Source organism: Rana temporaria, chromosome 10 (assembly GCF_905171775.1).
Source record: "Rana temporaria chromosome 10, aRanTem1.1, whole genome shotgun sequence".
NCBI classification, from domain to species: domain Eukaryota; kingdom Metazoa; phylum Chordata; class Amphibia; order Anura; family Ranidae; genus Rana; species Rana temporaria.
Window position 1 is genome coordinate 21,130,018 of NC_053498.1, and position 27,805 is coordinate 21,157,822.

Here is a 27,805-nt window from a genome sequence, read left to right on the forward strand (position 1 = left end):
GCGATATACGGGGGCGGACAACATAGAGGACGTACATTCTCTTAAGGGATCTGTGGTGACACCGGGGAGATGCAGAGTGTCATTAATACAAGTGTGCTCGGAGGAGTCCGGAGATATTGTGCCATGGCAGCCGCAGGGAAAGGTCTCATCTTCAGGCAGGTGAGTGCTGAGCATAGAACAGAGAGGATTATGGGAGGGGAGAGGGGGGAACCAATCAGAGGAAGTGCTGCTGGCTGATCCTTTCCTAATCATTCATGAAATATCCAGAAATAACAACTGTGTGTGTTGCAATGTGACCACTCACTGGGCTGGATTCAGGTAGAATTGCGCATTTTTTACGGAGGCGCAGGGCAACGTTTTTGCCCTGCGCCCCCGCAAATTTGCTGCGCTGCCCTCGATTCACGGAGCAGTAGCTCCGTAAATTGCACGGGCGCGCCGGCAAAATGCCCGGCGCAAGCGCGCGCAATTTAAATGATCCCGTAGGGGGCGGGAATCATTTAAATCAGGCGCACTCCAGCGGCGATCGTAGAGCGCATGCTCCGTCGGGAAACTTTCGCAAGGACGTCATTTGCTTCAAAGTGAACGTGAATGGCGTCCAGCGCCATTCACGAATCACTTACGCAAAGTATGTAAAATTCAAATTTCGCGACGCGGGAACGACGAGTATATGTAACAATGGCTGCCCCTGCTAATAGCAGGGGCAGCCTTACGTAAAAACCGCCGTACGTAAACTACGTAAATTGCGTACGCAGGGCTCGCGCAACGTTGTGAATCGGCGTTAGTATGCAATTTGCATACTATACGCTGAGCACAACGGGAACGCCACCTAACGGCCATCGCAAGAATGCAGCCTAAGATATGCGGGCATAAGAGCCTTATGCCGCGCAGATCTTAGGCTGCAGTCGGCGTAACGAGGTTCCTGAATCAGGAGCACTCGTTACTCCGGGGCAAGTAAGCAATTGCGCTGTGTAACCTATGGTTACACAGGCGCAATTGCTTCTTGAATCCACCCCTGTGTGTGTTGCAATGTGACCACTCACTGTATTCAGGCATGCAATTATATAAGAAAAAAATTAATAAAATTATATTATTATATTGTAAAAGATAATGTTGCACCAAGTAAATTGATGCCCAACACGTCACGCTTCAAAAATTGCGCCCTCTTGTGGAATGGCGACAAACTTTGACACTTAAAAATCTCCATCGGTGAAGATTAAAAATGGCTACAGGTTACCAGTTTAGAGTTAGAGGAGGGGCCAGATCCACGAAGACTTACGACGGGCGTATCAGTAGAAACGCCGTCGTAAGTCCGAATCCCCGCCGTCGCAACTTTAAGCGTATTCTCAAACTGAAATTGCGCTTAAATGTTGCTAAGATACGGCCGGTGTAAGTCTCCTACACCGTTGTATCTTAACTGCATATTTACGCTGGCCGCTAGGTGGCGTTTCCGTCGATTTCCGCGTCGAGTATGCAAATTAGCTAGATACGGCGATCCACGAACGTACGTTCCGGCCGGCACATTTTTTTTACGTCGTTTCCGTAAGGCTTTTTTTGGCGTATAGTTACCCCTGCTATTATTAAGTATGGACGTCGTTCCCGCGTCAAATTTTGAAAATTTTATGTCGTTTGCGTAAGTCGTTCGCGAATAGGGCTTTGCGTAGAATGACGTTCACGTCGTAAACATTGGCTTGTTGCGGTTTAATTTCGAGCAATGCGCACTGGGATACCCCCACGGACGGCGCATGCGCCGTTAAAAAAAAAAAAAAACGTCAATCCTGTCGGGTCACAAACATTTACATAAAACACGCCCCCCTGTTCCACATTTGAATTAGACGGGCTTACGCCGGCCCAAGGTATTTTGCTAGAATTATTGCTCTCGCGCTAACGATCGCGGTGATACCTCACATGTGTGGTTTGAAAACCGTTTAGATATGTGGGCGGGACTTACTAATGTGTTTGCTTCTGCGCGCAAGCTCAGCGGGACAGGGCACTTTTATTTAAAATGTTCTTATTTATTCTTATTTTTATTCCTATAATAAGGAATGTAAACATCCCTTGTAAAAGGGGGGGGGGGGGGGAAGCATGACAGGGCCTCTTAAAGCGGAGGTTCACCCAAAAAGTATATAACATTACATTCAGTATACCCCAAACATATACAGTATGCCGGTGTTTTTTTTTTTTGGGGGGGTGTACATACGGTATTATCTGTATTTTCCTCCCGGCTTCCGGGTACTCGCTCCCGCAGGAGTGGGCGTTCCTGTGCAGTGCCGCAATGTCATCTGGGACTTCGCCCATATGATTGACGTGCCTGAGAAAAACTCCCCCCGGCGGATAAGGAGCGCCACGACTTTCCGAAAGTAGCCGAACCACGAGTCGGCTCTATACCGCGCCTGCGCAGTCAGCTCTACGCAGCTCCTAGTCGGTGCGCAGGCGCCGTATAGAGCGGACTTGCGGTTCTGCTACTTTCGGAAAGTCGTGACGCGCCTTATCCGCCGGGGGGAGTTTTTCTCAGGTACGTCAATCATATGGGCGAAGTCCCAGATAACATTGCGGCACTGCACAGGAACGCCTAGTCCCGACTTCTGGGTACTCGCTCCCGCAGGAGGACAATACCGATAATGCAGTATGTACACCCCCCAAAAAAAAAAAACGGCATACTGTACATGTTTGAGGTATACTGAATGTAATGTTATATACTTGTTTTTTGGGTGAACCTCCGCTTTAAATATGAGATCTGGGGTCAAAAAAACTTAAAATCTCTTATCTACACTTAAATGCATTTATTTATATATATATATATATATATATATATATATATATATATATATATATATATATATATATATATATATATATATATAATATATATATAATTTCTCGTCCGCGCCAAAATACGACGCCTCACATTCGGACTTAAGACGGCGTATCTGAAGATACTCCGTCGTAAGTCCTTTCTGAATCTGGCCTATATATATATATATATATATATATATATATATATATATATATATATATATATATATATATATATATATATATATATATATATATATAGGCCAGATTCAGAAAGGACTTACGACGGAGTATATATATATATATATATATATATATATATATATATATATATATATATATATATATATATATATATATATATATATATATATATATATATATATATATATATATAATTTCTCTATCTATCTCATACATAGAAGTGATGTTGCTTTCATCATCCAAGGTTATGGAGTTGATTGGGGGCCGTCATTCCCTCACTCGACTCCATGCCTCAGAGGGAACAGGACCAGATTGTCTCTCCGCCGCTACCAACGGCTTCAGGAAGCGGCGGAGACAACCGGCGGGAGGGGGGTGGTCACCTCTCCCGCCACCGATTAAAAACGATTTTGTGACGAATCCACCGCAGAGACCACTTTTATCCGAAAGCAGACCGCCCACCGTTTTTTAAAAATAGCGGGGTAATGGCGGCTATCTGCTGACATAACGGCAGTATTTAATGTCAAAGTACCGTCGTATAATGCGGGCGGGCCGGAAGCGGTTATTACTATGACAGGGGAGACAAATATAGTATGGGTCGGTGACAGGTCCTCTTAATGGAGCCATCATGGGGTTTATTGGATCCCTGATGTCTTCCCTGCCCTTCAGTGCAGCTAATCAAGAGCAGATTCTGCTTGAGAATGCTGAGCTGGGTAAGAACACCAATGGTGGAGGAGGGGGAGGGGGGGATCAGGGATATTCCCCCAAGTTCATCTTTCAGTCTGTGGAAGGCTTCTGTCACAATGCTTGTCTCAAAATGCGTTTCTGGTGCATTTTGAACCTCTGGAAAAAGGACACGTGACTTCAAAAATGCACCACGGGTGCGTTTCTGATGCCTTTTTTTTATTCCTTTTAATGTGTAGGTGCGTTTTTGTTTTTTTTTAGCTGCATCAAAACGCAGCATGCAGAACTTTTAAAACCGGATTTAGGATTTAATGGTAATGCGTTTTTTTTCTTTCGCTTTTCTTGACACAAACGCAAGAAAAAAGTGATGAGTGTGAAAGCAGCCTGAGTCCTGGTGCAGCTTTGAAATCGCACAACTTCAATGCAATGTCTAAGCTGCAGATCAGTGCGGTTTGTCTCTCCTGATTTTATTGTGGAATACGACTTCATTAAACAGAAGCCAATGAAATCGCAAAAAAAGTAGTGCAGGAACACCCCTTTCAAAGTCGCAACAGTTCCATTAGCGGCAGTGGAGTGCGATTTTTTTTTTTTTTTTTTTTTTTTTTTTTTCTCTATAAAATCGCTCTGGTGTAATTTACCTTGGAGGCCTTTCACACTGACCCCCCCCCCCCCTTTTTTTTTTATTAATTTTTCTTTTTTTTTTGCCCTGGCAAAAGTAGAAGAAAAATACACGAGCATCAAATCCTATGGAGCTCTTTGCACCGGTCATTTGCATTTTTAAAAAGATCCGCATGCTGCATTTTTGGTGTGGCTAAAAAAAAAATAATAATAAAAAAAAAAAAATTAATGGACCTCTCCGTTGACATGAATGTAAAACAAAAAAAAACTGCAGTTGCGTTTATAGTGCGTTTTTGAGTTGCGTGTCTTTTTTTTTCCACAGGTGCAAAACGCACCATACGCGATAAAAAAATATGCATTTTTACAGAATTTTTTTTTTTTTTTTTAAATGGAATAGTATGAAATCAGCCTTAGCTAGAGAGCGCCTAGGAACTACCACGGGCAGTAGGGGTGGGGTTGGCACCGTCGGCGCCCTGTGTGAGTGGGCAGCTCTAGAAAGTCCATTCACTTCTGTGTGATCTGTGCATGTTTTTCTGGAATACGCAAAAAAACGTACATCACCCTTATGGGGGCCATTCATGGTTCACTGCACCCCAAACGTGGCAAGCAGACCAACATGCGCAAAGTGGAAAGCGTCAAAATGCTCTATGAGCTACATTACTGCGCTTTTGTCTCGCATGGGACAACACATTGACATCAATGGGGGGGGGGGGGATTAGTGTTGCGGGACGGGGTGGAAAGTCACAGGTGGGAGGGGTGAAGCTGTTGACAGGCGGATTCCTTTCCTACTACAGAGAGTTCAGACTCCTCCATCTGCTCTGTGTGACACCATAGGGGGGGAGGGGACATGGAGAACTAGATTGGAGGATGCCGGTTTATTGTGCAACACGCAATACTCGCCGAATGACAGGAGGACAAGTGTGCGCAACTTGGACATTTCCTCTGACGTCCATGGGAATTACAATTTTGGCAATTGTCTTCCAAAAATTAGAAACAATGTACACTTTGATTGTTTGGGGTGTTTTGCTGGGTAAGTATTGCATATGAATGGATAGTCAGGGGAAAGGTACAAATCATCTGTCAAAGAATTTCCCTAACAAGCTATGACTTCACCACTCTTCCCCTGCTCTTTCCGTGACCTCGCCACTCTTCCCCTGCTCTTTCCGTGACCTCACCACTCTTCCCCTGCTCTTTCCGTGACCTCACCACTCTTCCCCTGCTCTTTCCGTGACCTCACCACTCTTCCCCTGCTCTTTCCGTGACCTCACCACTCTTCCCCTGCTCTTTCCGTGACCTCACCACTCTTCCCCTGCTCTTTCCGTGACCTCACCACTCTTCCCCTGCTCTTTCCGTGACCTCACCACTCTTCCCCTGCTCTTCCCCTGCTCTTTCCGTGACCTCACCACTCTTCCCCTGCTCTTTCCGTGACCTCACCACTCTTCCCCTGCTCTTTCCGTGACCTCACCACTCTTCCCCTGCTCTTTCCGTGACCTCACCACTCTTCCCCTGCTCTTTCTGTGACCTCACCACTCTTCCCTTCCTCGTCCCCCTGCCCTTGTCCTACCCTTCCGCCGCTCTTCCTCTACCCCCACCGCTATTTCTTTGCCCTTCTCTTGCTCTTCCTCTGCCCTCACTGCTATTCCCCTTCTCTTTCCTTGCCCTTCTCTTTCCTTGCCCTTCTCTTTCCTTGCCCTTCTCTTTCCTTGCCCTTCTCTTTCCTTGCCCTTCTCTTTCCTTGCCCTTCTCTTTCCTTGCCCTTCTCTTGCACTTTCCTTACTTTTACACCACTCATCCCCCTGATCTTGTCTAGTCCTTGCACTGGTCTTCATCTGCCCTCACCGCTATTTCTTTGCCCTTCTCTTGTCCTTCCACCGCTTTTACTCTGCCCTTACACCGCTCTTCCCTTGTCTAGCCCTTCCACTGGTCTTCATCTGCCCTCACCCCTATTTCCTTGCCCTTCCACTAGGGGTGCAACGGATCAAAAAACTCACGGTTCGGATCGTTCCTCGGATCAGGAGTCACGGATCGGATAATTTTTCGGATCGGCAACAAAAAAATAAAAATCTCCCCCACTGTAATATCCACATCTCCTCCCCCCCACCAACTATAGTACCCCCTCGGTGCAGACCTCCCCCCCTCCTCTTAGTACAGTGATCCCCCCCCCCTTCTCAGGACAGTGACCCCCCCCCTTCTCAGGACAGTGACCCCCCCCCAGCTAGTACCGACAGACGAGCGGTGTGTCCCACGAGTGCGGGCTCCTCCTCTGTGGGTGTAAACAGAGGAGGGCCGCCGCCGGGTGTACCAAGATGGCCGCGGCTCCGGAGCTAGGCCGAAACCGCGGTCTTTCCTAATGTTACGGCGGCGGCTCCAGAGCTAGGCCGAAGCCGCGGCCTTTCCTAGCGTTATGGTCACGGCTCCGGAGGTAGGCCGAAGCCGCGGCCATAACATTAGTAAAGGCTGCGGCTTCGGCCTAGCTCCGGAGCCGCCGCCGTAACATTAGGAAAGGCCGCGGCTTCGGCCTAGCTCCGGAGCCGTGGCAATCCGCGGATCAGTGTGTTCCGATCCGAAGGGGGTGACCCGTTTGGATCACGGATCAACTGTGATCCGTTGCACCCCTACCTTCCACTGGTCTTCCTCTGCACTTGCACTGCTCGTCCCTTGTCTAGCCCTTCCACTGGTCTTCCTCTGCACTTGCACTGCTCGTCCCTTGCCCTTACACAGCTCTTCTTTTGTCTAGCCCTTCCACTGGTCTTCCTCTACCATCATGACTATTTCCTTGCCCTTACACTGGTCTTCTAAAGATCCGCTAACCTATGTGAATCTGGCCCAAGGGCTGTAGAGGAGAGGGCTGCAGATAAACAGGTAAAACTTACGTTGGAGAATTTGCTGCATCTGTGTATCACATGAAGCCAGTCACTTCACTGGGTATATGTAAGGGTTTACAACCACTTTATGCATTGCTAATTGTCTTGTTTCTTCCTCCCCTTGCAGCTCTTTGAGCCCATCAGCTGTACATATACTTATCTTCTTGCCGATGAGGCCAGTAAGGAGGCCGTTCTGATCGATCCCGTGCTGGAAACCGCTAACCGGGACTCCAAACTCATCAAAGATCTTGGCCTAAACATGATTTATGCAGGTATGGCTCGTGCTAGGTTGCACTCTCCGGGGGGCGCTGTAATGGCTGTTTCTTCTCAGGAAAGATAAAGCAGATCGTAAACCATAGTTACGCAGCGCAATTGCTTGCTTGCGCCGGCGTTACGAATGCTCCTGATTCAGGAACATCGTAACGCCGACTGCAGCCTAAAATCTGCGTGGCATAAGGCTCTTATGCCACGCAGATTTTAGGCTGCATTCTTGCGATGACCGCTAGGGGGGAGCTCCCATTGTGCTCAGTGTATAGTATGCAAATTGCATACTAACACCGATTCACAATGTTGCGCGGGCCCTGCGTACGCAAGTTACGGAGTTTCCGTACGGCGTCTTTAGCGTAAGGCTGCCCCTTCTAATAGTAATGCTAAAGTATACCCGACGTTCCCGCGTCGTGAAATTTGATTTTCACATCGTTTGCGTAAGTGATTCGTGAATGGCGCTGGACGCCATTCACGTTCACTTTGAAGCAAATGACGTCCTTGCGACGTCATTTGCCGCAATGCACGTCGGGAAAGTTTCCCGACGGCGCATGCGCTTTACGATCGGCGCGGGAACGCGCCTAATTTAAATGATTCCCGCCCCCTGCGGGATCATTTAAATTGCGCGCGCTTACGCCGGGCAATTTTGTCTGCGCGCCCTCGCAATTTACGGAGCTACTGCTCCGTGAATCGAGGGCAGCGGCGCAAATTTGCAGGAGGCGCAGGGCAAAATCGTTGCCCTGTGCCTCCGTAATTAATGCGCAATTCTTACTGAATCTGGACCACTATTCGTACAATGTAGTATTACATCGCTTTATTATTATTATTATTATTATTATTATTACTTCTATTATGAGTAGTAGTATTAATAATAATAATAATGCAATTTAGTAATAACAATCCAATGTAATAAGATTATTTATCTTTGGTTTTTGGTGTGTGTAATGAACAAAATATATATATTATTATATATATAAATAAAATTTATTGAATCACAATACACATATGCGTATGAATTACTGACCCTGGGTTTAAATTCGCAGGTTGTTTACACAGTACGGGCCAGATTCACGTAGGAGATACGACGCCGTATCTCCAGATACGCCATCGAATCTCTGAGTGTGAGGCGTCGTATCTTGGCACCTGATTCAAAGAATCAGATACGCCAGAATTTGTCTAAGATACGACCAGCGTAACTCTCCTACGCCGTCGTATCTTAACTGCACATTTACGCTGGCCGCTAGGGGCGTGTACGCTGATTTACGCCTAGAATATGTAGATATGCCTATTCACGAACGTACGCCCGGCCGTCGCAGTACACATACGCCGTTTACGCTAGGCTTTTTCTGGCGTAAAGTTACCCCTGCTATATGAGGCGCAGCCAATGTTAAGTATGGACGTCGGGCCAGCGTCGAATATTACGTCGTTAGCGTAAGTCGTTTGCGAATAGGGCTGGGCGTAATTTACGTTCACGTCGAAAGCATTGGCTTTTTGCGGGTTAATTTGGAGCATGCGCACTGGGATACTTTCACGGACGGCGCATAAAACACGCCCACATCTTCCACATTTGAATTAGGCGGGCTACGCCGCCGCAACTTTGCTTTGAGAATACTGCACTTGCCTGTCAAAGTTGCGGAGGCGTAACGTAAATAGGATACGTTACGCCCGCACACAAATACGCGGTCCCTACCTGAATCTGGCCCAACATTTGTATGTTGTCATATAATATATTGATTCTTAAAGTGGAGGTGCAGCCGCGATTATTTTTTTATTAAAAAAAAATATATATATATATATTATGATGTAAAATAAAAATTATAATAAAAAATAAAATTAATAATAATAAAAAAATAATTTTTATCCTTTTTTTTTTTTTTTAAGCTGCTGACTTAAGGACACTTACCTGTCCTAGGCGGCCGCAATGTCTCTCCCCCCCCCCCCCCCCCCCCCCCCTCAAAGGCCGATCGTGGCAGGTCACGGCGTCGCCATCCTCACTGATGCCCTGTACACCTGACATGCCGAAACCCGACATTTTTTCCCGATGTGATTCCTCTCAAGCCTGCCTTGAATACAATCAAAAAAACGCTTGACCAAAGCGCGGTGGCGTGCAACACGTACAACGGGACTATAAAGGGGACGTTCCATTCAAATGGCGCCACCCTTTTGGGCGCTTTTGCTGATCCTCGTGTTAGTAAAAGTTTGGTGAGAGACGATTCGCGCTTTTCAGCCTCGTGCTTTTCAGTCCGTTACAGCGTGACGAATGTGCTATCTCTATTACGAATGCTAGTTTCATACTTGATTCTGAGCATGCGCCTCCCCCTTTTGGAAAATCGTACACACAAGCGATTTTCGTGACGAGAAAAAGACTGGGAAACACGACAGGAAAAAATACAGCAGGTTCGAATTTTTTTGCAGGCAGTTTTCTCGTCGGGGATTAGGAAGATCCGCCTAGCAAATACCGTTTTTGGTAAGTAAAAACATCTTTTTTTTTAGCATTTTTATTTTTAGGTTGGACCTCCACTTTAATTTTCTCGTGCAGGTTTTGTTTAGGGGGGAACTTTTTTTATTTTTTTGGGGGGGGGGTTTATCAATTAAACTGGGTCAGAATGTTACCAAGTGTCTTGCGCCCACTATTACCCCTCTTACCAGCAATCCCAGAATCCTCCGGGCTTCTATTTTACGTGCAGTACGTGACGCAACGCATTGTAGAAGTAGTTATGGCTCACTAAAACTGCATAAACATTTTACATGTCTGTCCTATGACCGCCAATGCCTGGATCTAAGACTCTTTTTTATTTTTTATTTTCTCCAGTGAGGACAATAAACTCTACAATAAGTGAACTTTGCTTTGCTGTTGTAATTATAAAAGTTGAGTGTTTTGCAGAAGGTGATAAACTGGATTGGTCGGGATTTAAATACTACATACAGGGTACCGCCCTGTAAACTAAAATACAAAGCCATTTGGGGTGTTTTTCAGAAACCTGTAGTAAAAAAAAAAAAGTTTCTTCGTCAGCCTTCCTAATGGGGGGGGGGGGGGCCTTCCTATTCCAGTCCCTGTAGCAGATGCATTGGCTACTATGGCTATCTGTACGCCACCAGTAGCGCCTTGTACATGCAAAAAGGGGTGGGGGTACTCATGACATCATTGGCCATATTGGGTCAATGGCATCACAAGCATCACTGTCCCTGTTCTCTGGATAGGGGTTCTTCTGACACCCTGATAGGAGCCCACCTGATTCCTGGGATGAGACCTCCTGTCTCTTGGCTGTGGTTCTTCTTACCCGGGGCTGGGACCTCCTGGCTGGGGCTCTTCTGACCCGGGGGTTGGGACCTCCTGGCTGGGGCTCTTCTGACCCGGGGGTTGGGACCTCCTGGCTGGGGCTCTTCTGACCCGGGGGTTGGGACCTCCTGGCTGGGGCTCCTCTGACCCGGGGGTTGGGACCTCCTGGCTGGGGCTCCTCTGACCCGGGGGTTGGGACCTCCTGGCTGGGGCTCCTCTGACCCGGGGGTTGGGACCTCCTGGCTGGGGCTCCTCTGACCCGGGGGTTGGGACCTCCTGGCTGGGGCTCCTCTGACCCGGGGGTTGGGACCTCCTGGCTGGGGCTCTTCTGACTGGGAGCCCTGAGCTATCCTTTACTGTTGGGCTTAAAGCGTAGTTCCACCCAAAAGTGGAACTTCCACTCCTCTTATTCTTTTTAGGGGGAGGGAGAACAGGATACCTGTCTTTGACAGCGGAGCTGTGATGTCACCGCGGGGCTCCCTCCGCCGCCGGGCCAATAGGAGAGAGGAGCAGGGCCTTGTGCATGCATAGTAGGGTTCCCGGTGTGAAGCCGAAAGGCTACACTGTCAGCTTCCTGTACCCTCAATAGCGGCGGAGCACCCGACAGCTGATGAAAACATCAGCTGCGGGTGCCGACATTGCTGGACTCCAGGACAGTGTCCATTTATTAAAAGCCAGCAGCTGCAGTATGTGTAGCTGCTGGCTTTGTGTGTGGTGTGTGTGTTTTTTGTGGTGGAACACCGCTTTAAAACCTTACACCCAGTCTGTAGCTAAAACCTGCTGTACTTCTTTTTCTCCACAAGATGTCCTCAGTTTTCCGGGATGATTGTCTCTCGGCTTCACCAGCCCTGAAGATGGAGGACATACTGTGAGTGCTGGATGTCATATATCTGTCCCTTGAAGGGGTGTCACCACAGCGTCCTTCATTCATTGTTATATGATGCAGAGAGTGGTGATAATATTGCACCAGTGCTGTTCTCTGCATCTTCCAGGACAACCCATCGCTGGGATAATATGGGATGAAATAAAAGATCCAGTGTGTCATGTGACAGTCAGTAAGACTTTGGGAATTTCTGCTGTTGTAGATCCTCCCCTATATTTTGATTTGAGTATTTGGTGGCTTTAAATCGCTGTGTCGTAAAAAAAAGGTTTTATCAGCCCGCTGATCTGTGTCCTTCTGTGTCCCTACAGCCAACACCCACTGCCATGCCGATCACATTACCGGCACCGGGGCCCTGAAGAAGCTGCTGCCTGGATGTAAAAGTGTCATTGCCAAGAAAAGTGGGGCCCACGCTGACCTCCACATCCAGGAGGGAGATGTCCTCAAGTTTGGGAACTTTGTGAGTATCACACTTTAGAAAAAGGAATTCAGTCAAAGCTTGTAAAGCCAATGGCTGTTAAACGGCAGGCGAGGAGAGCTGTAGATTGGCATTTATTCCAGTTCTGTTTCATACAAATCATTAACTAAAAAGGAGTGCCCCCCCCCCCAACAGAGTACACAGGGGACTTAAAGGGCAACTGTATAGAATAATAGATATATGGAAAATGGAACAAGTGCAGCGCTAATAATAAACTAACATAATATAAAGCAAGCTGAATGCAATATAGAATGTAAATAGTGAATAAACATAAAATTAACACCAATGTACAGTACAGACCAAAAGTTTGGACACACCTTCCCATTCAAAGAGTTTTCTTTATTTTCATGACTATGAAAATTGTAGATTCACACTGAAGGCATCAAAACTATGAAGTAACACATGTGGAATTATACAGAACAAAAAAGTGTGAAACAACTGAAAATATATTTCATATTCTAGTTCCTTCAAAGTAGCCACCTTTTGCTTTGATTACTGCTTGGCACACTCTTGGCATTCTCTTGATGAGCTTCAAGAGGTAGTCACCTGCCGCAGCACCCCATCACTCTCCTTCTTGTAGCCCTTACACAGCCTGGAGGTGGATTTGGGGTCATTGTCCTGTTGAAAAATAAATGATGGTCCAACTAAACGCAAACCGGATGGAATAGCAAGCCGCTGCAAGATGCTGTGGTAGCCATGCTGGTTCAGTATGCCTTCAATTTTGATTAAATCCCCAACAGTGTCACCAGCAAAACACCCCCACACCATCACACCTCCTCCTCCATGCTTCACAGTGGGAACCAGGCATGTAGAGTCCATCTGTTCACCTTTTCTGCATCGCACAAAGACACGGGGGTTGGAACCAAAGATCTCAAGTTTGGACTCATCAGACCAAAGCACAGATTTCCACTGGTCTAATGTCCATTCCTTGTGTTCTTTATCCCAAACAAGTCTCTTCTGCTTGTTGCCTTTCTTTAGCAGTGGTTTCCTAGCAGATATTCTACCATGAAGGCCTGATTCACACAGTCTCCTCTTACCAGTTCTAGAGATGTGTCTGCTGCTACTTTGAAGAACCTAGAATATTAAATATATTTTCAGTTGTTTCACACTTTTTTGTTATGTATAATTCCACATGTGTTACTTCATAGTTTTGATGCCTTCAGTGTGAATCTACAATTTTCATAGTCATGAAAATAAAGAAAACTCTTTGAATGAGAAGGTGTGTCCAAACCTTTGGTCTGTACTGTAGGTGAGTAAGTGCTAATAGCAAATATGGCATGAATGAAAAAATGTCTTTGCAACAAATGATTCAAAAACACAAGAATTATGTCTCTATAGTCTATATTTACTTGTTTGCAATATTTTACTTCTTCTCCCTCCCTCTCTCTGAGCTCTGCTGTACACTTGGTTGATACTAAATTTCAGATACTAAAGGTGTCTGCAAAAATAAAAAATAACTGCATTTAAGGGTGTAATGACTACATAGCTTAGTGATGTTTTATATCTGCCTGGAGTTTAGCTTTAAGGATTCTTTTCCCCTTTCAGTTCCTGGAGGCGCGATCCACCCCGGGCCACACGGACGGTTGCCTTACCTATGTGCTGAATGATAAAAGCATGGCCTTTACCGGGGATGCTCTGCTCATCCGAGGCTGCGGCCGTACTGACTTCCAGCAAGGTAGGTCCGGAGCAGACACAGTGCTGTGGAGGGAGGGGGATGAAACAGAGAGAGAGGGGGATGGATATTGAGGGTGGCGGTTCCCATGATAAAGGCGTATTTTGGAATGTCATCATTTTAGATCTGTGCCGTGGTTTGCTGCCATGGCAGGGTGCCTAATGTTCAAGTCATGTTTAGCAGCTCAGAACATCACCGGGACAGGAAACTTTTTGTCAGGTCAAACCCCATTTAGACTCATTTACACCTCTGCGGCTTTTTACATTTGCTGGAAACTGCTTTTATCAAAGCAGCAAGCGGGATTACTTAAGGCGGAATTCCACCCAAAAGTGGAACGTCCACTTTAAGTACTCGTCGCCCCCTTGCATGCTACATTTGGCATGTAATTTTTTTTTTGGCGGGGGGAGGGGGAGGGGGTTCTTTGTTTTGAAGGGGACTTCCTGTCCCACGTCCTCCTTCCGCCTAGGCGACTCCTCCTCTCCCCTTAGGTGGCCCCTATCTCTAGGCGATCACCTGGGACATGTGACAGGTCCCAGAAGATCGCCTGTCCACTCCGAGAGCGCAGCGCGACTTGTGCGTGCCCGGCCGCAAAGCCACAAGCTATCACGGCCAGGTGCCCACAGTTCTAATGATGGCACCACAGGGAGGAGGGGGAGAGGAGCGAGCCTCTGGGGGGCTGCATTGCTGGACCGCGGGACAGGTGGAGTGGCCGTTTATTAAAAGTCAGCAGCCACAATTTTTGTAGCTGCTGACTTTTAATAAACTAAAAATAACCTGGAACTCCCCTTTAACCATTTGCCCACCAGACACCCCTTCCTAACCAAACCAATTTATAGCTTTCAGCGCTCTCATACTTTTGAATGACAAATACTCAGTCATGCAACACTGTACCCATATGAATTTTTTTTTGCCCTTTTTTCAGACAAATTGCTTTCTTTTAATGGTATTTAATCACCACTGGGTTATTTTATTTTTTGCACTATAAATTAATTTTTTTTTAAAATTAACCACTTCCATACCAGGCACTTGCGCAGCTTCCTGCCCATGCCAATTTTCAGCTTTCTGCGCTGTCGCACTTTGAATGACAATTGCGCGGTCATGCTACACTGTACCCAAACAATTTTCTATCATTTTGTTCCCACTAATAAAGCTTTCTTTTGGTGGTATTTGATCACCTCTGCGATTTTTTTCTCATTTCTTGAGTCCCTAAAATGTCAGGAAAGTCTAATTGCCCCCAAAGCCCCTTTTTTGGAAAGTAGACACTCCAAAGTAGTAAGAGGCATGGTGAGTTTTTTTGGGTCACTTTTATTCCTATTACAAGAAATGTAAACATGTTTTGTAATAGCGGTGGGGGGGGGGGGGGAGCATGACAGGACCTCCTTAATGTGAGATCTGGGGTCAAAAAGACCTCAGATCTTGCATTTACACACAAATTTAATAAGGGTCCTCGTATTTATATTCCCCCCCCCCCCCCCCAAAAAATTAAAAAAATCCCCTTTAAGACCATTTGGCGGAAGTTGCGTTTTGACGTCGCTTCCATCATCCAATGTTATGGAGCCGAGCGGGGGGTCATCATTCCCTCACTCGGCGCCAGGCCTGTGAGGGTATAGGATAGTCTCCACAGTACCGGCAGCTTTGGTAAGCGGCGGAGATGACCAGAGCGTGGCGGGGGAGCACCTCTCCCGCCACCGATAAAAGTGGTCTTGCGGCAAATCCGTCCCAGAGACAATTTTATTTTATTTATTTTTTTAATCTGAAAGCGGACCGCCCGCCGTTTAGGAGGATACCGGGGTTATGGCAGCTATCTGTTGCCATAACAACAGTATTCCACGTCAAACAGTCAACGTCTAATGACGGCGGCTGGTCCGTAAGTGGTGAAACGCCTGACGGGTTCTAATCCTCTAATCCAGACTGTCCTTGGCATCTTTGGGCCAGATCCTCAAAGAAGTTACGCTGGCGTATCTATTGATACGCCACGTTACTTCTAGTTTGCTCCAGCGTATCTTTGTTTTGTATCCACAAAACAAGATACGCCTGAAGCTGGGCTAGATCCGACTGGTGTACGTCTTAGTACGTCGTCGGATCTAAGGTGCATATTTACGCTGGCCGCTAGGTGGCGTTTCTGTCGATTTTTTCCGCGTCGAGTATGCAAATTAGCTAGATACGGCAATCCACAAACGTACGTCCGGCCAGCGCATTTTTTTACGTCGTTTCCTTAAGGCTTTTTTCGGCGTATAGTTACCCCTGCTATAATTTCGAGCATGCGCACTGGGATACCCCCACGGACGGCGCATGCGCCGTTAAAAAAAAATGTCATTTTACGTTGGGTCAAAACGTATTAACATAAAACACGCCCCCATCACATCCATTTGAATTGCGCGTCCTTATGCCGCCAAAGTTACACTACGGTGCCGTAACTTACAGCGTGAATTCTTTCAGGATAAGGAAAATACGCTGTAAGTTACGGCGGCGTAGTGTATCAGAGATACGCTACGCTGGACGCAAAAATGCGCCACGCTACGTGGATCTGGCCCTTTATGTCCAATTCAGGGCTATAGTCCATCAGTCTTGATGATGTCAGTACCTTAGAGCACTGGTGCATGGGGGGAGAAGTTGCTACAGGGACTGGTCTAGCAATGCAGAGGAGCCTGCAGGAGCGGAGGGTTCAGGAAGTTGATCTGCTTTACAAAATCACCTAGGCAGGAACAAGCAGGTAACCCATGCATGGCGGCTCCAGCCCCACTGCAGGGGAGAATTTTTAGGTTTCCTAGAGTTCAGCTTTGAGTTTGTTATGGTCTCTGTATTTGTTACCCTCATGTCATTGTGTTCTGCAGGTTCTCCCAACACTCTGTACCACTCTGTACACACCAAAATCCTCAGCCTGCCCGACAGCTGCTTCCTGTACCCAGGCCATGACTACACTGGTGAGTCTGAATTTTTTTGACACTTATTAATTCCAAGAAGTTTTTTTTGCTTTCAATCAGCTGCGGGCGCTGTCCTTTTTTCACTAAACAAAAGGCGAGAATGCTGCCAGAAAGCAGCCGCTCTGCCCTGATGACCCTTTCAATAGACATGTTTATCTTATGTTATGTTTTGGAGAAATCGGCATTGGCTGATTTTTGTCCAAATTTGGCTGATATTTAACATGGCCACTAGCGGTGCCACGGCTCCGGAGCTAGGCCGAAGCCGCAGCCTTTCCTGATGCTGTGACCGCGGCGGCAATCCGCGGATTGCCGCCGCGGTCACAGCATCAGGAAAGGCCGCGGCTTCGGCCTAGCTCCGGAGGCCGCGGCCATCTTGGTACACCCAGCGCGGCGGCCCTCCTATCTGTTTACACCCACAGAGGAGGAGGGGCCCGCGCTCGCTCCTGTCTATTGGCCAATGATCGTGCATGCTTGTGTTTACCTACATTGATTGCCTAATCCCTCACTGAGCTCCAGCATGTCATACAAAACAAAGATCTGCAACAACGACTGAACTCTGGGCGTACAATGTCCAATGGATGTGTACAGCAGATATAAAAGCACACAACACATGATTTTATACATTCACAGGAGGCTGTGCAAGGCTTAGACATGCATCGTCTTGATTCACTCTGACCCGTGTACTGTGCATAGACATGTTATGCTGTACAGCCGATGGTGTGTACATCTGCATCATCATGTCTGTACTGAGGAGGGGGTGGGTGTCTATACTGGAGGGAGAGGGGGTCTGTACTGAGGGTGGTGTCACAATTTTTTTTTTTTTGCACCAGTGCCACCTGCCAGTGCCAAAATCACCTTCTATCCAGTGCCAATTAGTGCCACCTTCTATCCAGTGCCAATACCAGTGCCACCATCCAGTGCCACCTGCCAATACCAACCAGTGCCATCTGCCAGTGCCTGCCATCCAGTGCCAATTGGTGCCACCTGCCAATCAGTGCCATCTGCTAGTACCATCTTTCAGTGCCTTTCAGTGCAACCTGCCAGTGCCACTTGCCAATCAGTACCTTCTGCTAGTGCCATCTTCCAGTGGCAATTAGTGGCATCCAGTGGCACAAAAAAAAAAAATATTGGCCGCAAAAATCGGCATCATATATCGGCCATCGGCCGCTCCGATTTCTAAATATCGGCATCGGCCAGAGAAAAACCCATATTGGTCGACCTCTAATCCACAGTATAAAAAGTGAGAAATCCACCCCTCCCCCCACATAACACATCCTGGTAATATACAATGAACTGTGGATCACCTCATATTATGATTAACATAACATATGATAAACATTTCCAAGCTAGTAATGTAAATAACCTGTCACTCAAAGCAAGGAGAGAGGAAAGGACTTTTTATTTAGACAGGTTTTTATCTGGAAGTCTGTTCATTTTCACTGAACAATAAAAGAGGATTGCTCAGAGCTGGATTAACTCTGTGTGGCAAGACTGGGCACAGATGATAGGAAATCTTATACTCTACATTGTGACAGCAAAAAAATAAAATAAAAATGTTTGGGGTTTACATCCACTTTAAAGGAAATCTCAAAGGGGGCTTGGTTACTAAATATTGGTTGGCCAAATGTAAGAAGCATTCACGCAAGCTGAACACATTTTCAATGCAGGGCAGCCATCACAAATGTTGGGGCCCCTTACACAGCTTTAGGCAGGGCCCCCTGGAGCAGAGAACCGGGAGGGGGGGGGTATTGCTGACGGAAAAAAAAACAAGTGCAATCTCTTCTCTCCTGACACGAGATTTACACAAAAAAAGGGGCACTGGGGAGCATCGGGCCCCTTACAGGTATAATGCAAAAGAAGAAAAAACATTTATTTATTTTAAACGGTAGGGGGGCCAGCCGCGGGCCTGTAAGGGGCCCTGAGGACCATTGGCCCCCTTACAGGTGTAATGCAAAATAAATAAATAATAATAAAAAAATTATAATAAAAAAAAACCGGGAGGGGAGCCAGCCGGGCCCCTGGGGACCATCGGGCCCCTTACAGGTGTAATGCCTGTACCCCCCCTGATGACGGCCCTGTTTCTAGGCTACTCTAAGGCCGCGTACACACGGTCGGTCCATCCGATGAGAAAGGTCAAAACCGATCGGACCGATCGGTTAGGCGTCCATCGGTTCAATTTTAAAGCAAGTTCTAAATTTTTCGACCGAAGAATAACGGACCGATGGGGCCCACACACACGATCGGTTTGGGCCGATGAAAACTGAACTTCAGTCCGTTTTCATTGGTTTTGACCGATCGTGTGTGCAGGGCCTAAGGTGTCTATTGATAAAACATTTGTTGGATGGACAGAAACTTTCCTGCAAGCTGAACAAAAACTTTAAACAACTTTTCCTAATAATAGATTGGCTTCTGTATCGTCAGCTCCATCTAGTGGCCACATGTAGTATACAGGGAGGAAACTTAAAGGGGTTGTAAAGGTTTTTTTTTTCTAAATAGGTTCCTTTAACCTCCCTGGCGGTATGATTCTTTCCGAAAAAACATGCTGAAAGCGGTACCATTATTTGCAAGGAAATTTGGCGTTTTATATTGTAGGTCTGTAATTTTTAGAAATAACTCACTTAAATCTGACCAAACAAGATTCTAATAGGCATCCCGGGTATGACATTTTTTTAAAAACAAAATTATAAATTATAATATAATAAATAATTATAAATAATTATAACAAATAATATAATTATAATAAAAATTATTCAATAATGTAATCAAATTAAAATCACTGAAATTTGCTCAGTTGCAGAATTGTTGCTGTCATTATTTTTTTTTTTTTATGACGAATTTCCCCACAAATCGCTATCGCACAATTCTGCAAGTGATTATAATTTATTATCGCTGTTTTTTAGCTGATCTAAAACTATTTTTGACATAAAGGGACACTTTTGGTTGCTATGGACAATCTACAGTTTGCAGGGAGAAAGAAACGTTTTTATTATATAAAATGACATGCATGACACAGGACAGACCACTAGGGACAAGGGGGGTGTGTTTTTTTTACATACAGTACTGTAATCTATAAGATTACAGTATACTGTATGTAATGTGTTTGTTTACGTTTTTGAATTTGGCGCCGTTCTCCGTCCCCGTGCGTCGTAACGTCGCAGGGAACGGAGATCGGCGTCACACGGAGGCACTATGTGAATCGAGCGAGGTCCCGCTCGCTCACACAGCGCGGTGGCATCGCTGGATCCAGGGACAAGGTAAGTAAAAAGTGCCTGTGGATCTAGCGAGGCAAGCCCGAGACTGACTCGGGGTTACCGATCGTAGCAGGAAAATCTAACCCCGAGTCAGTCTCGGGAACACCGCCAGGAAGGTTAAGCTAGTGCATTGTTGGTTCACTTACCTTTTCCTTCCATTTCCCTTCTAAATGTTTTTTTTCTTTGTCTGAATTTCTCACTTCCTGGTCCTCCTCAGTAAGCTGTTCTAGTGGGCATTTTTATAGCGATCAGTGCTATAAAAATGCATTGGATTACTATAAAAATGCCACTGGCAGGGAAGGGGTTAACACTAGGGGCCGGGGAAGGGGTTAAGTATGTTCCCTGGGTGTGTTCCTTGGGTGTGTTCTAACTGTAGGTGGGGGGGGGGACTGACTAGGGGAAATTACTGATCTTCTGTTCATACATTGTATCAACAGAAGATCAGCATTTTTTCCCCCTGACAGGACCGGGAGCTGTGTGTTTACACCCACAGCTCCCGGTCGCCGCTCTGTAACGAGCGATCGCGTGTGCCCGGCGGCGATCGGGCACGGGAGTCGGAGGCGAGCGCCTCTGGCGGCGCGCACGCGCGCCCCTAGTGGCCTGCTCGAGAGCCGACGTATAGCTACGGGCTCTAGCGCAGGGGAGCCGACCTGCCGCCGTAAAATGACGGCGGCTGGTCTGCAAGTAGTTAAGTTACATCTATGACAACCGTCAGTAAATTTACAAACCGTTTTGTAAAATCCGTAATTTTTGCATCTGTCCATAAATGTCCATTACGGACATATAGGTAGAGTTAGGCCGACTTATCAGTAGATTAGGCCGACTTATCAGTAGATTAGGCCGACTTATCAGTAGATTAGGCCGACTTATCAGTAGATAAGTCGACCTAACTCAGAATCTACGCCGACTTATGTTTAAGCGTATGCTCAAACAGAGATACGCTTAAACATATCTAAGATACGACGGCTTGCGCCGTCCTATCTTAGATTGCAATATTTCGGATGGCCGCTAGGTGGCGGTTCCATTGCGGTCGGCGTAGAATATGTAAATGAGTTGATACGCTGATTCACGAACAAACGCCCGGCCGCCGCAGTAGTTTTACGCCGCTTCCGTAAGGCATTATCAGGCCTAAAGTTATTCCACCTTTAACAATGTTAAAGTATGGCCGCCGTTCCCGCCGCGAGATTCGAATTTTTTACGTCGAATCGGGATTTATGTCCACGTCGAAATCAATAGGCCCGTGCAGCGTACTTAGCCGCAATGCACACTGGGAAATGTAGGCGCCCGGCGCATGCGCAGTAAAAAAAAACGTAAAAACCCGTGAGGTCAAGCCTCATTACCATGAAACACGCCCCCCTCCAACACATTTGAATTTGGCGCCCTTACGCCCGCCCGCTTTAGGCTACGCCGCCGTATATTAGCACGCAAGTACATTGAGAATCATGTACTTGCCTAGCTAACTTACGGCGGCGTAGCCTAAACAGGCTAAGCTACACCGCCGCAAGTTTAAGCCTTCGTACCTGAATCTACCTAATACAGACTACACGCCCATAGTGGACATTTATGGACCGATGCAAAAATTACGGATTTTACAAACTGTTTGTAAATTTACTGAAAGTTGGCAACCCTGGTGGGGGGTGCTGGAGAGCCTCGGAAACACTCGGAAAGGCCGGAGGACAGCTCTGCTGAACTCCGCTCGGCTTCGGCGCCACCACCACCTCAGGCCAAACGTGGTACTGCACACTGCTGTGGCTTGAATCCTGCTTGTTTTGCGAGACAACACTTGCAAACTGAGTCAGGATTAAAAAAAGAAATAGCTCCGATTGCGAAACGCTCGTTAACCACGTTATTCGCAATCCGAGGTTCCACTGTATTAGGAAAAAAAGTTCAAAGTTTTTGTTATGCTTGCAAGAAAGTTTCTGTCTGTGCAACAAATGTTTTATCAATGGACACCTTAGAGTAGCTGTTGCCGTCCCATTCAGAGCTGATGGCTGCTGCTCTCTACAAGGGTCAGCTTTACTTGGCATGGTAAGGACAAGTGTTCCCAGATTGATCTGAAGTCTGCCCCCTAGTGGTGGGGGGTCATCAGGGAAGAGATCACTGCAAATGGTAGACCTGTTGACTTTCCATTTAAAGAAGACAGAAGCGCTCCAGCAGTTGGTAGCTCCTGATTAGATTTCTTCCTGTTACAGGTCAGACGGTGACCACCGTTGCCGAGGAGAAGCGACTGAACCCCCGACTAACCAAGGACGAGGCTGAATTTGTCAAGATCATGAATAACCTGAACCTGCCCAGACCAGCTCAGATAGGTGAGAGCAAGCCCAGGCATTCGATTGTTTTTCCACCTGTATTATACCGTATTTATCGGCGTATACTGCGCACTATTTTGCCCTGATAATCAGGGCAAAATCGTGGGTGCGCGGTATACGCCGATACCCGCTTTCCCGCCACGAGTTTGAATACTGCGCCGGCATATACCGAGCGCAGTACACTCGTGTATCTTTGGGCAGTCTCGGCGCCTCTCGCGCTGACGTCCTGAGTGTACAGGACGTGAGCGCGAGAGTTGCCGAGCCTGCCCGACGATACACGAGTGTACTGCGCTCGGTATATGTCGGCGCAGTATTCAAACTCGGAGCGGGAAGGACGCCGGACCCGACGAAGAGGACACCCGAAGCCACAGACGGACGCCGGACCTGACGAGGCCGCCGATGGACGCCACGCAAGACACCAAAATTGTAAGGAATTCGGGCAACTTTAGGGGTGCGCGCTATACCCCGATAAATACGGTAATTGACATACATTTATTACAGAACTATGCAATGCTATATTCACATCAGCCCCTGTCCTCAAGGAGCTTACAGTCTAAGGTCTCTAACTGATATATATATATATATATATATATATATATATATATATATATACACATACACAGTATCTGACAAAAGTGAGTACACCCCTCACATTTGTGTAAATATTTTATTCTATCTTTTCATGTGACAACACTGAAGAAATGACACTTTGTATCTACAATGTTGTGTAGTGAGTGTACAGCTTGTATAACAGTGTACATTTGCTGTCCCCTCAAAATAACTCAACACACAGCCATTAATGTCTAAACCGCTGGCAACAAAAGTGAGTACACCCCTAAGTGAAAATGTCCAAATTGGGGGCCAATTAGCCTTTTTCTCTCCCTGTTGTCATGTGACTCGTTAGTGTTACAAGGTCTCAGGTGTGAATGGGGAGCAGGTTTGTTAAATTTGGTGTTATCACTCTCTCATACTGGTCCCTGGAAGTTCAGCATGGCACCTCATGGCAAAGAACTCTCTGAGGATCTGAAAAAAAGAATTGTTGCTCTACATAAAGATGGCCTAGGCCAGTGATGGCGAACCTTGGCACCCCAGATGTTTTGGAACTACATTTCCCATGATACTCATGCACTCTTCAGAGTAGCTGAGCATCATGCGAAATGGAGTTCCAAAACATCTGTAGTGCCAAGGTTCGCCATCACTGACCTAGGCTATAAGAAGATTGCCAAGACCCTGAAACTGAGATGCAACACGGTGGCCAAGACCATACAGCGGTTTAACAGGACAGGTTCCACTCAGAACAGGCCTTGCCATGGTCGACCAAAGAAGTTGAGTGCACATGCTCAGCGTCATATCCAGAGGTTGTCTTTGGGAAATAGACGTACGAGTGCTGCCAGCATTGCTGCAGAGGTTGAAGAGGTGTAGGCTCAGCCTGTTACTGCTCAGACCATACGCTGCACACTGCATCAAATTGGTCTGCATGGCTGTCGTCCCAGAAGGAAGCCTCTTCTAAAGATGATGCACAAGAAAGTCCGCAAACAGTTTGCTGAAGACAAGCAGACTAAAGACATGGATTACTGGAACTGTGTCCTGTGGTCTGATGAGACCAAGATAAACTTATTTGGTTCAGATGGTGTCAGGCGTGTGTGGCGGCAACCAGGTGAGGAGTACAAAGACAAGTGTGTCTTGCCTACAGTCAAGCATGGTGGTGGGAGTGCCAGGGTCTGGGGCGGAATGAGTGCTGGGGAGCTACAGATCATTGAGGGAACCATGAATGCCAACATGTACTGTGACATACTGAAGCAGAGCATGATCCCCTCCCTTCAGAGACTGGGCCGCAGGGCAGTATTCCAACATGATAACGATCCCAAACACACCTCCAAGACGACCACTGCCTTTCTAAAGAAGCTAAGGGTAAAGGTGATGGACTGGCCAAGCATGTCTCCAGACCTAAACCCTATTGAGCATCTGTGGGACAACCTCAAACAGAAGGTGGAGGAGCGCAAGGTCTCTAACATCCACCAGCTCTGTGATGTCGTCATGGAGGAGTGGAAGAGGACTCCAGTGGCAACCTGTGAAGCTCTGGTGATCTCCATGCCCAAGAGGGTTAAGGCAGTGCTGGAAAATAATGACACTTTAGTCCCAATTTGGACATTTTCACTTAGGGGTGTACTCACTTCTGTTGCCAGCGGTTTAGACATTAATGGCTGTGTGTTGAGTTATTTTGAGGGGAAAGAAAATTGACACTATTATACAAGCTGTACACTCACTACACAACATTGTAGCAACGTGTCATTTCTTCAGTGTTGTCACATGAAAAGATAGGATAAAATGTTTACAAAAATTTGAGGGGGTGTACTCATTTTTGTGAGATACTGTGTGTGTGATATAGAGATACATACACCGGCTAAGGAAATGTGTGACGCAGCCAACAAAGAACATTTTGTGCAATACTCTTCACTACCACTAGAGGTCACTGTGGTTTACTGTCTTGTGTTATGACATTTAAAAAGGTGCTCCAATCTGAGTGTGTGTGTGTGTGTGTGTGTGTGTATATAATATATAATGGGGAGGGTAGTGCTGCGCTAAAAATTAGCGCAGCACTACCCTCCCCATTATCAATTGCTTATGGTTTGATACACCTTCCAGTGCCGCAGCTGTACCTCCACTTCTCATCACTTTCATTCCCCCCCCCCCCCTTTCTTCCCCTCTGTCTCCCCTCCTTTGATAAGCGCGGTAATATCCATTTTTCCACTGTGTATAATATATATATATTTAAAAAAATCATACAAATTAAATACTGTAGCTGCTGCCTTTTTTAATATGAGGACACTTACCTGCCCAGGGATTCCACAGTGTTGGCACCCCGAACCAATTCAATCGGCTTTGGGTGCTGGCGTCGGCATTGTAAGTAAGGGAAACTGGCAGTGAAGCCTTCAGGCCGTTTCCTACTGCGCATGCGCGAGTCGTGCTGCACTTTATGAATGGTCCCGCCAACTTCTTGGGCTCTGTGTTTGTCCCAGAAGTCAGTGGGGGGAAGAGGGAGGGGCTGGAAATTCGAACAAGTGGGGCTTCCCCTTTTGGGTGGAGCTCCATTTTAAGGTGTATGTACGGCCATTTTTTTTTTCTGTTTGGAATGAAAAGGGAGGGGTACAAAACACTGCCAGTTTATTTTTTTGCTGTCTGTCCCATAGAGGAAATGAGGAAATTTCCCTTCTTCCTGTTTTGGAGACTCAACAGTAGATGAGAGAGAAAGGCCCAGATTCACAGACAGCAGGCGCACATTACGCCGCCGTAACGCAAACAATATACGCTACGCCAACGCAGCGCAGAGAGGCAAGCATGGAATTCACCAAGCCAGTGCTCCCTACGCTGCCCTGGGTTTCAAAGGCGTACACCGGCGTAGGTGGAAGTGGGCGTGAGCCATGCAAATGAGGCGTGACCCCATGCAAATGATGGGCCGAGCGCCAGACGGATACGTATCACGAACTGCGAATGCGCCGAGACGTGGACGCATCCCCCCCTGCGCATGCTCCCAACCACGTCGGAACAACTGCCTAAAATACGCCGGATCACTGCGTACGGCGTGAACGTAACCTACGCCCAGCCAGACACGTCCAACGTAAAATACGCCGGCTTGTATTCCATGGTGCAAACCTTTGCATGTCTGCTGCTGGGTTACACCTCCTTTATGGGGAATAACTTTACGCCGGACGTACAACTTGCGCGCACTGCGTCGGGCGCACGTATGTTCGTGAATCACTGTATTGCACTCATTTGCATATTTGAATGGGTAATCAATGGGAGCGCAACCATGCGTCCAGCCTAAATGTGCGCCCACCCTACGCCGGCGTAGGCAAGTTACGTCGGTGGGATGAAGCCTGTTTTTAGGCGCATCTTAGTTTGTGGGTCTGGCGCACACATATGCGGGGCGCACATTTGCACTACGTCGGCGTAAAGTGATTTACGTCGGCGTAAGTGCTTTGTGAATCCGGGCCAAAGTCTCTACAATAGTGTTTCTGAACTCCTGTCCTCAGGTCCCGCTAACAGGCCAGGTTTGCAAGATAACTTAAATACATGACAGGTGATATAATTTGCTGCTCAGTGATTGCAGTATTCTAGTCTGCATCTCCCCAAGGTAATACATAAAACCTGGCCTGTTAGTGGGTATATAAACTTGGGAAGTCTTAAACAGACAAAATAGTTTCTTTTGAAACGCAGCCAAGAAAATGCAATGTGTGAGGCTAAGATCTTATTGGAACTCTGGACCAGATTCACAGAGATTTACGTTACTCCGCGGCGGCGTAACGTATCCCATTTACGTTACACCGCCGCAGGTTTACAGCGTAAGTGCCTGATTCACAAAGCTCTTACCTGTAAACTTGCGGCGGTGTAACGTAAATGCGCTCGGCGCAAGCCCCCCTAATTCAAATGGGGCGGGCACCATTTAAATTAGGCGCGTTCCCGCGCCGAGCGTACTGCGCATGCTCCGTCGGGTAAATTACCCGACGTGCATTGCGCTAAATGACGTCGCACGGACGTCATTTGTTTAGACGTTAACGTAAATGGCGTCCAGCGCCATTCACGGACGACTTACGCAAACTACGTGATTTTTTAAATTTCGACGCGGGAACGACGGCCGTACTTAACATGGCTTAGAACACCTAGGGCTCAGCCCTAATTTTACGACGCATATCTCGACGGAAACAACGTAAAGTTAGAGCGACGGGTAACGCGGACGTTCGTGGATCGCCGTAACTAGTCATTTGCATATTCTACGCCGACCGCAATGGCCTCGCCACCTAGCGGCCGGCCTAGAATTGCATCCTAAGATCCGACAGTGTAAAACAGTTACACCTGTCGGATCTTAGGGCTAGCTATGCATAACTGATTCTATGAATCAGCCGCATAGTTAGGATGGGCGGATCACAGAGATACGCCGTCATATCTCTTTTGTGAATCTGGCCCACTGTGTGTGAAAACTGGGACTCAGTAATGGCCTAATTGGATATTCCCAAATCAAGATATTTAGTGAAGGTGACAAGTAGTAGTAGTAGTAGACGTAATCGCCACCCCACCTGGCAGATTTGTTTCTTTTTGGCTATTGTGCTTTATTGTAGTGACACTTGTTAACCACTAGGTGGCATGATGGGATTACTTGCTAAGCGATGGAGAAAACGTATAAATTGCAGTTGTGTATGCGATTCTTCCGGAATTCCTCTTCACTTTACTCTCCTTTTGTATGTATATTTTATTATAATGGTGTTTTTTTTGTTTTTGTTTTTTAAGATGTTGCCGTCCCAGCCAATCTGAAATGCGGGATCCAGGATTAATGACGTCATCACAGACCTGAAGATGAGCGGGCCGATGCAATTCATTGTGGTGTCTTTTTTATTGAATGTTCTTCTATGAATTGGTGGATTTGAATAAAGAGAAACTGAGCGTTGTCCCTCTGCTTTTACTGTGACGAAACATTGAGAATACTGTTTTATCTAAATACCTCATTCTTCATTACTTTTCATAGTGAAATGAACATTTTTTGTATATATTTGTAAATGATTATTTTTCCCAGTAAAGAGGATTTATACCA

The 27,805-nt window shown here is 46.7% G+C and overlaps 1 protein-coding gene across 1 annotated transcript; it reads left to right on the top strand.

Annotated features, from left to right (window-relative positions):
- Positions 1–27,805, top strand: ETHE1 (ETHE1 persulfide dioxygenase). Its single transcript, XM_040327362.1, has 7 exons — positions 1–159; positions 7,288–7,432; positions 11,896–12,044; positions 13,608–13,737; positions 16,569–16,658; positions 22,102–22,218; positions 27,505–27,805. The coding sequence occupies exons 1-7, from the start codon at positions 70–72 to the stop codon at positions 27,546–27,548; spliced, it is 765 nt and encodes a 254-aa protein (XP_040183296.1). The 5' UTR covers positions 1–69; the 3' UTR covers positions 27,549–27,805.